The sequence below is a fragment of the Anser cygnoides genome, chromosome 28 (genome assembly GCF_040182565.1).
Source record: "Anser cygnoides isolate HZ-2024a breed goose chromosome 28, Taihu_goose_T2T_genome, whole genome shotgun sequence".
NCBI lineage: Eukaryota > Metazoa > Chordata > Aves > Anseriformes > Anatidae > Anser > Anser cygnoides.
The window spans coordinates 3,574,174-3,583,483 of record NC_089900.1 but is presented as its reverse complement, the minus strand read 5'-3'; the positions used below and the strand labels follow the sequence as shown (position 1 = coordinate 3,583,483).

General features: G+C 53.0%; 2 protein-coding genes across 2 annotated transcripts; one reads left to right on the top strand and one right to left on the bottom strand.

Moving 5' to 3' along the window:
- Positions 1 to 1,224, top strand: LOC136787035 (olfactory receptor 14C36-like). The gene has a single exon (XM_066984142.1). It carries the CDS (start codon positions 1 to 3, stop codon positions 943 to 945), a length of 945 nt encoding a protein of 314 aa, XP_066840243.1. The 3' UTR covers positions 946 to 1,224.
- A 6,316-nt stretch (positions 1,225 to 7,540) lies between these two features.
- Positions 7,541 to 8,500, bottom strand: LOC136787317 (olfactory receptor 14A16-like). The gene has a single exon (XM_066984477.1). It carries the CDS (start codon positions 8,498 to 8,500, stop codon positions 7,541 to 7,543), a length of 960 nt encoding a protein of 319 aa, XP_066840578.1.
- Positions 8,501 to 9,310: the final 810 nt, after the last annotated feature.

The window sequence follows — 9,310 nt, the reverse complement described above, 5'->3', positions numbered from 1 at the left end:
ATGCCCAACAGCAGCTCCATCACCGAGTTCCTCCTCCTGGCATTCGCAGACACGTGGGAGCTGCAGCTCCGGCACTTCGCGCTCTTCCTGGCCATCTACCTGGCTGCCCTCCTGGGCAACGGCCTCATCCTCACCGCCGTAGCCTGCGACCACCGCCTCCACACCCCCATGTACTTCTTCCTCCTCAACCTCGCCCTCCTCGACCTGGGCTGCATCTCCACCACTCTCCCCAAAGCCATGGCCAATTCCCTCTGGGACACCAGGGCCATCTCCTACTCGGGATGTGTTGCACAAGTCTTTTTGTTTGTCTTTTTGATGTCAGCAGATTTGTTTCTTCTCACCGTCATGGCCTACGACCGCTATGTTGCCATCTGCAAGCCCCTGCACTATGGGAGCCTCCTGGGCAGCAGAGCTTGTGCCCAGATGGCAGCAGCTGCCTGGGGCAGTGGGGTTCTCTATGCTCTGCTGCACACTACCAATACATTTTCCCTGCCCCTCTGCGAAGGCAATGCTGTGGACCAGTTCTTCTGTGAAATCTCCCAGATCCTCAAGCTCTCCTGCTCAGACTCCTACCTCAGGGAAATTGGGCTTCTCACATTCAGTGGTTTCCTGGTTTTGGGGTGTTTTGTATTCATCGTGCTGTCCTATGTACAGATCTTCAGGGCTGTGCTGAGGATGCCCTCTGAGCAGGGCCGGCACAAAGCCTTTTCCACGTGCCTCCCTCACCTGGTCGTGGTCTCCCTGCTGGTTAGCACTGGTGTATCTGCCTACCTGAAGCCTCCCGCTATCTCCTCTCCATCCCTGGACATGATAATGGCTGTTCTATATGCAGTCATGCCCCCAGCAGTGAACCCCCTCATCTACAGCATGAGAAACCAGGAGCTCAAGAATGCCATTAGGAAAGTGATGTCATGGATGTTTATCAGGATTTGCTCAGGAAATTGATTGGACCTTTCAGCAGCTATAGACTGCTTCTTGTCTTCTTCTACACTTGAATTGTGGTTTATGTCATGACAGGCTAAGCCTGGTTGTACTTCTAGATGAATTTGGTTTTCTTTTTCATTTTCCCCTTGTGATAATGTTTTCCACAAAGAAATGCCATTCTTCATGACCTTGTACTTAAATACCAACATATCTTTTGTGACCCTGAGGCTCTGCATAAACAAGGAGCCAGCCTCTCTGTGTATTTAAACAAAATAAATGAACCTACAGCAAATTCTTTGTCTGGACCCCACTCTCAGCAGAGCAGGACATAATGGGACCAGCAAACCCCTTTCTGGCTGCAGCAACTCAGGTCAGGCTGCCCTGGCCCTGGGGCAGCAGGAACTGCCTGAGGACCCCCAGGGATGTCACAGAAGGGCTGCGGGCCTCCGAGGATGTGCTGCAGAGGAGTGCAGGGGACACAGCAGGGGACACTGACCTCTGTACGCTTGTGCCATGGACGTTCCCACCTGTGGGGCTGAGCCCTCTGTGCCCTAGGAGCTGCTGTGCCCTTCAGAGGGGCTGGGGCTGTGGTGGCAGTGCCCAGAGCCCTGCAGCAACCTGCGGTGGGCACTGCCATGGGGCTGCTGCCACTGGACTGGGATGAGGGCAGGGAGGTGGGCAGAGGGCAAGGAGGTGGGAGAGCCAGGCTCGGGGCCTGTGTCGAGGGAACGGCTAGCCCTGTTGGCCTCTGTCCTGGCCCAGAGCCCTGCAGACCTGGAGCAGGACTGTCTGCAGAGGCCCCCATGGGATTTGGCTGGGTCAGGGCAGGGGCCGGGGGCTGGAGGAGGCTGCGAAGGCAGGAGGGCCATGACGGGAAGGGATCTTGAGGGTCTCATTGGGATTGTAACAGGGGGATCTTGACCCAGCCCTGAATGTGCACTGCCATGTGTGGTGCCTTGGCAGCACGGCTGTGGGAGCATGTGTGGGGCAGTGGGACTGGGACGCTGCAGGGACAGGATGCAGACAGGGGCCACAAAGGATCTGCCAGGGTGTGGCAGCAAGGACAGGCTCTGAAACAGAAATTTATGGTGGAGGTGGAGGTATGGTTTTAGCAAGGGCAGAGCTCACCTGGAAGTGGTGTTATCAAGAAAAGTCAAGAGCAAAGAGAAGAGCTTTTGCTGGAGCTAAGGCACAGATTTCTCACCCAGCTCGCCCAGGGCTCGTCCTGAGCAAGGCGGCCACGAGCCCTGCCTGCCCTCCTGCCTGCCCCGCGCCGTCAGGTGGCTGTAGCAGAGGGGACCCACAGCCAGCCCCTCGATGGGGCTCTGCCAGCCCCTCGCCCTCCCCTCTGCAGTGACGTCATTTCTGCCCAGGGGCTCTCTGATGCGCGGGATGATGTCATAGTGCCTGCCGGCCAGCCCTTCTGAGGGCCAGTCAGGCTGCTGCAGTGGCAGTGACCTCACTCCAGCCCCCTCCCCACGGCCTGCCTCTCCCCTTCCCCTCTCCCCTCTCTGGACCCCGGGGTGTCACGCAGTCGGTGTCACGCAGCAGCTTTGCAGTGGTGGCCTCTGTGGTGGTGTTGCCAGGGAGGACATCTGCCCCTGAGCCAAAAGGACCTACTACTGCCAAGATGCATTTGGTGTTTCAAGCTGTCACTGGCAGAGGTCTTGCAAAGTCTTTCTGCAGTTGTGCCCAGGGACCTTCACTCTATGGGTCCTGGGCTGGGGCTTTCACTTCAGACGAACCTGCGTCGGTCGTGGCACAAGAAAGACGCCTCTTACAGCTGTGCTCTGCATCCTCCTTCATGGTAGGGCACCACTCGGTGTCCTTCGCTCTGCTCACAGTGTTTGTCTTAGCTCAGGGATGAACCAGATTAGATCTGCTTGACTCTTCTGAGGCCCTATCCAAGGCCTCCTGCCTGCTGCACCTGCAGCACAAGAACCCTTACTTCTCCGTATTATGCAGATTGACCTCTTGGGTCTGTTCATATTAATCCCTTTTAAATTCACTAGATGGATGGGGACATACTCCCAGACTGGGGCAGGCTGCTGGGCTCTGCCACAGCCACTCAAAGTCACCCACTCTGGAGTCTTCCAGCCTAAATTTTTCACAGTGACCCTGCACAAGTTTCTCAAGGTCCCAATGGTCATTTCCAGTGAAGGTCATCTTCAAGAATCCACTGGCAAGTGTTCCAGAATGCATGGTGCCATCCCACAGGAACCTCGGCCTCCCTCACAGAACCTATGGACTTGTCCAGGCTGTCGTCTGGAGTTCCCAGACTGCAGTGACTCCCTTGAGATGATTGAGAGTTGTGTTATTGACTTTCCATAGCTCTGCTAGAAACTGACATGCTGTTCTGGCTTCCTCTAGCTCATTTTCTAAAACTTCTACTTCTGTTTCTAGGACTTGTGTTTCTGTGACTTCCAACTACAGCTCTTTGATTTGTAACCAGAGACTATGTCTGTGGGCCCTAAGATCTTCATGCAATCATATCATAGAATCATAGAATGGCTTTGGTTGGAAGGAACCTTAAAGATCATTTAACTCCAACCCCCCCTGCCACAGGCACGGATGCCACCCACTGGATCAGGTTGGCCAAGGCCCCATCCAACCTGGCTTGAATATCTCCAGGGATGGGGCATCCACAGCTTCTCTGGGCAACCTGTTCCAGTGCCTCACCACCCTCTGAGTGAAGAATTTCTTCGTAATGTCTAATCAAAATCTATCTTCTTTTAGTTTACAACCTTTCGCCCTTGTCCTATCATTATCTACCCGAGTAGAGTCTTTCTCCATCCTTTTTATAAGACACCTTTAAGTACTGAAAGGCTGCAGTAAGGTCTACCTGGAGCCTTCTCTTCTCCACGCTAAACAGCCCCACCTCTCTCAGCTTTTCTTCACAGGAGAGGTGCTCCAGCCCTCTGATAATCTTTGTGGCCCTGCTCTGGACTCACTCTAACAGGTTCACATCTTTCTTGTGCCTGGGGCCCCAGCAAAGGTAGGGCCCCATCTTCCTCTCCTCTGGTTAAGACAGTTAATTTGGGAATTTCCTCCTCCTCCAATTTCTGAATGTCCTTTTGTGCATTCTTTACCTTCTCATCTGTTTCTCTAGGTGATCCTGTGAATCACATCAGGCAAACTACATGGTTCAAATGGCACAAGCTACCTCCTTACTGCCTTTTCAGTTTCCCAGTTGTAATGAATAATGGTTCCCAGGCTGCAATGGTGGGACCTACTACTTCAAATCAGCCTATCCTGCAAGGGCATTTTCCTTTTTGAAGGACCCTCTTTAGGAGTTCTGCAGCATACTTTTCTTCCCTAACATGTGTATTGGGCTGCATGGGTGGCCTTTGTGAGAAGGGACCAGGAGCTGCCCCAGATGTGGAATAATTGCTGGAGGTGGCATATTGAGACTAAAGGAGCTGCCCCAGTTCAGATCAGAGCTAGTAGCTCCCTCTCAAAAAGGGATCCGCTGGCTGCAGGTCAAAGCTGAGCCAACGAGTGACACTAGTTGTGCATCTTTGATAATATTTTTTAGAAAGTATAAAAAAAAAATCTTTGTGCAGCAACAGCTGGCAGAAGGGTGAGAAAATGTGAGAGAAGCAGCCCTGCAGATGCGTGGAGGAGCCCCTGGTGGAGCAGGTGGATGTGGCCTGAAGGAGGCTGCAGCCCATGGAGAGGAGCAACCACAGGAGCAAGATTTCTGGTGGGAGCTGCAGCCCATGGAGAGGAGCAGTCCATTCCTGAAGGACTTTCCCCAGCTTGGTACAGATCCATACTGAAGCTCTTCTTGAAGAACTGCTGTCTGTGGGGAGGTCATGTAGGATCAGTTTGGGAATGGCATCCCATGGGAGTGACCCCACACTGGAGAAGGGAAGAGAGTAACCTGGAAGGAGCAGCGGAGACAAAGCACCATGGACTGAAGCCCCCATTCCTTATCACCCTGCACCTCTTGCTGGGAGGAGGTAGGAGAAGTGAAGTGGTGGTAAAGTTGTTTCTAGTTGTCTTTACTTGTCACTGCTCTACACTGTTATGTGCTGGCAATAAATGACGTTAATCTTCCCCAAGTCTGTCCTGTCTGCAACAGTAGTTGTGAGCCATTTCTTGGTCCTTACCTCAGCCCATGAGTTATTTATTTGTATTTTCTCCCTGTATCCTGCTGAGGAGGGGTGTTGAGAAAGCAGCGTGGTGGGCACCTGGGAGACAGCCAAGGTTAACGCACCAAAGCTGGGCATTGAGTTTTGGGGTAAATTGGGGGTCCTGGCACTGTGGAAGCTTCCTGTACTATTATGGCTTTTTGTGCATTCCCCTCTGCAGGACAACCAAGCCCCACTGTCCCACCTGCAGCCCCCTGGGACCTCTCTGCAGTCACCACATGGGGCAGCACGCGTGCAGGGGTAAGGAAACGTTCCCCCAGCACAGCCCCCTGCCAGCCCTCACTGCCCCTGCCCCCACTGCCCTTCTGCTTTAGCAGCCTCCCCCCCTTCACCCAGCCTTGTCCCAGCCCCAGCATGTCCCACACAGGGGTTCGCAGACAGCCCTGCCCTGGGGCTGGCTGGGCTCTGGGCCCGGAGAGGGACCAGGCTGGGCTGGCCGTTCCCCCGGTACAGGCCCTGAGCCCAGCAGGAGGATGGAGGTGCTCACATTTCAGCAGTTGGCCCTCCCCAAACCGTGGTGGAAGGCTGGTGCTGGGAACTACTGGCATGAGGGGCTGGGGCTGGTGGTAGCTTTCTTGGGCAGTTTCTCCTTTTTTCCTGCTACAAGAAGCACAGCAAATCATGTCTGACCAATCTGGTGGCCTTCTCTAATGGAGTGATTGCATCAGCTGACAAGGAAAGATGGCACCTACCTGGACTTCTACAAAGCCTTTGACACAGTCCCACATGACATCCTGATCTCCAAGTTGGAGAGCGGTGGATTTGAAGGGTGGAGCATTCAGTCAATAATGAATTGGCTTGAAGGCTGTGCCCAGAAGTGTTGGCTCCATGTCCAGGTGGAGGCCAGTGGCGAGTGGTGTTCCTCAAGGGTCTGTCTTGGGACTAGTGCTGTTTAATATCAATATCGACGACATAGACAGCGGGATCGAGTGCACCCTCAGCGAGTGTGCAGATGACACTAAGCTGAGTGGTGCAGCGATACACCAGAAGGAAGGGATGCCATCCAAGGGACCTGGACAAGCTAGACAAGTGGGCCCATGTGAACCTAATGAGGTTCAACAAGACTGAGTGCAAGGTGCTGCACCTGGGTCAGGGCAATCCCAGACATGAGGACAGACTGGGTGAAGAACTCATTGAGAGCAGCCCTGCAGAGAAAGACTTGGGAGTTCTAGCGGATGAAAAGCTCGACATGAGCCAGTAGTGTGTGCTTGCAACCCAGAAGGCCAACTGCATCCTGGGCTGCATAAGCAAAGGATAATGACAGGACAAGGGAGATTGTTTTTCAAGGAAAAGAGGGGAGATTTAGATTAGAGATTAGGAGGAAATGCTTCACTCAGAGGGTGGTGAGGCACTGGAACAGGTTGCCCAGAGAAGTTGTGGATGCCCTATCCCTGGAGGTGTTGAAGGCCAGGTTGGACGAGGCTCTGGCAACCTGATCTAGTTGGCGGCATCCCTGCTCGTGGCAGGAGGGTTGGAACTAGATGGTCTTTAAGGTCTCTTCCAACCCAAGCTGTTCGATGATTCTGTGATTCTACGATCTCTGCCTTGAGGTATGCTGCTTGAGAGCCCCTCGGGCATGAGGATGGTCTGCAGGGCCCCAGGACCTCCTCTGTCTGCTCCCTCCTCTCATGGGGCTCACAGAGGCTGCCAGCCCTGCAGAGGATCCAGAAGAGGGCTTGTCCTGCCCATGGTCACAACTGGACCATGGCCCTCCAGATTCACCCTAGCACCTCCAGCCTCACCCAAGGGTTATATTTGCGGTACTGGCAAGCACTCAGGGTGGGGACATTGTCTCAAGGACGTGTGCTAGGGACAGGGACTGAGGAACAGCAGCAGACTGATATGGCTCCTGGGTCATGCTTGCCTCTCCAAGGCAATTTAAAGCCCAGATCACCGTATCAGTCCCCATCCCTCCTCTGATCTTTTTGAGTGCTCCTGGTTGACTCTGTTCTGGCCATGCTGGTCAGGGTGGAGAGAAAACCCAGATGGATGGGAACGAGTGCTGCCAAAACTCCTTCCCCAGGGGTCTTTAGATATGCAAGGTGCTTGGAAGGATTATGGAGCATTTCCAAAGGCACTAGGTGTGTTCAGATATGCCTGAAGACAACATGAATCCCCCTGCAGTCTCCCTTGCCTGTGCCTGCTGCATCCCCACTGCCTCCACAGAGACAGCAGACACCTCCTTTGCCTCAGATACAGAGATATCACACAGAGGCTATGAGAGGGTCACCTCACACCCAGATACATACTTTATGTGGGCTCCAGGAGAAAGAGAGAAGGTTGATGCCTCAGCAGAAGTGGAAGGAATCCAAACAGTTGTGAAGGAACATGGTAACCACGTATAACAAGAACAACAGAAAAAAATGTACTCGTGTATATTAATAAATAATATATATTATATGCATAAAAAAACAGTAACAGCAACTAAAACCAAACAGGTCTGTCATGGGACAGACTGTGAGTCATTTGTGGAGAGAGAGGAAAAGTTTATCACTTCTGAAAAATGTCCATGAAATCACTTTCCTCAGGGCATCCTTCAGCTCCTGGTTCCTCATGCTGTAGATGAGGGAGTTCACTGCTGGAGGCATCACCGAGTACAGAACTGCCACCACGACATTCAAGGATGGGGAGCACAGGGAGAGGGGCTTCAGGTAGGAAAAACTTCCTGTGCTAATAAACAGGGAGACCACGGCCAGGTGAGGGAGACACGTGGAAAAGGCTTTGTGCCGTCCCTGCTGAGAGGGGATCCTCAGCACAGCCCTGAAAATCTGCACATAGGAAAAAACAATGAAAAGAAAACACCCCAAAAACAGAAAACCACTCAATATGAGGAGTGCAACTTCCCTGACGTAGGAATTTGAGCAGGAGAGCTTGAGGATCTGGGGGATTTCACAGAAGAACTGCTCCACAACATTGCCTCTGCAGAGGGGCAGTGAAAATGTATTAGCAGCGTGCAGCAGAGCATAGAGAACCCCACAGCCCCAGGCAGCTGCTGCCATCTGGGCACAAGCTCTGATGCCCAGAAGGGTCGCATAGTGCAGAGGCTTGCAGATGGCAACGTAGCGGTCGTAGGACATGATGGTGAGAATTAAATACTCTGCTGACATCAGGAAGAGAAAAATAAAGACCTGTGCAGAACATCCTGTGTAGGAGATGGCCCTGGTGTCCCAGAGGGAATTGGCCATGGCTTTGGGGAGAGTGGTGGAGATGCAGCCCAGGTCGAGGAGGGCGAGGTTGAGGAGGAAGAAGTACATGGGGGTGTGGAGGCGGTGGTCGCAGGCTACGGCGGTGAGGATGAGGCTGTTGCCCAGGAGGGCAGCCAGGTAGATGGCCAGGAAGAGCGCGAAGTGCAGGAGCTGCAGCTCCCGCGTGTCTGCGAATGGCAGGAGAAGGAACTCGGTGATGGAGCTGCTGTTGGACATCTGGTGCTCCAGGAATTGGCACCTGTCCTAGGAGAAAACAGAAGGAGATATTAAGACAGATTTCAGAGGACTCATTCCTGCTCACACTGGACACATGGGGCTTCCTATATGTGAAGGGAGATGTTTTCAGCGACTGGGTCCCTGCATTTCATGAGTGGCATTTGGTCCAGTGAGGGTTTTTGCCTATTTACCACCATGAGAGATGATGGCATATTGGCCATCAGCCTGTGTAAGGGAAGAAAGACAGATTCATCTCATCCTAGTTTACCCTCCTTCACAGATGATATCAGAACCAGAAACAGGCTCATGGAGGCACAATTGGCCCAATCATCTGCATACCTCTTTGTTTTGATAAGGTAGACTCTGTCTTCACATCAGTTTCCCTTTATCACACCCTTTATCCGGGTACTGTATGGGTAATGGAATTTTAAAAGCTTGGAAGTACCCTTTCACCCTGTAAAACTTCACAGCCTGCTCCCCAGAAGACAAGGTGCAACAAAAGTGTCTACTTCTGTACCTTTTTAGGATTTAGATTCCCCCACAACATCTGAGAAATGGTAAAAATCTTTTTCCGTTGTTCTCAGTGTCAACACAAGCCAGTGCTTGGAGGCAAAGTGCTCAGCTGGAGGGTGACTGCCCCCACACGTTGCTCTGAAAAGGAGCCCGGACTGTGCTGGGTGCGAATGCACAACTCCTCTCTTTCCCTGCCCAGCTACGGGGAGAAGGTGGAGAGGGACAGGACGGGGCTCCTGATTCACGTGGCTGAAATAAGGGCTCTGGGAAATGCAAAGGGCACAAAGAAGCTGTGCC

Excerpts from the sequence above, each read along its gene's own strand:
- LOC136787035 (XM_066984142.1), top strand. The coding sequence starts at position 1 with ATGCCCAACAGCAGCTCCATCACCGAGTTCCTCCTCCTGGCATTCGCA.
- LOC136787317 (XM_066984477.1), bottom strand. The coding sequence starts at position 8,500 with ATGTCCAACAGCAGCTCCATCACCGAGTTCCTTCTCCTGCCATTCGCA.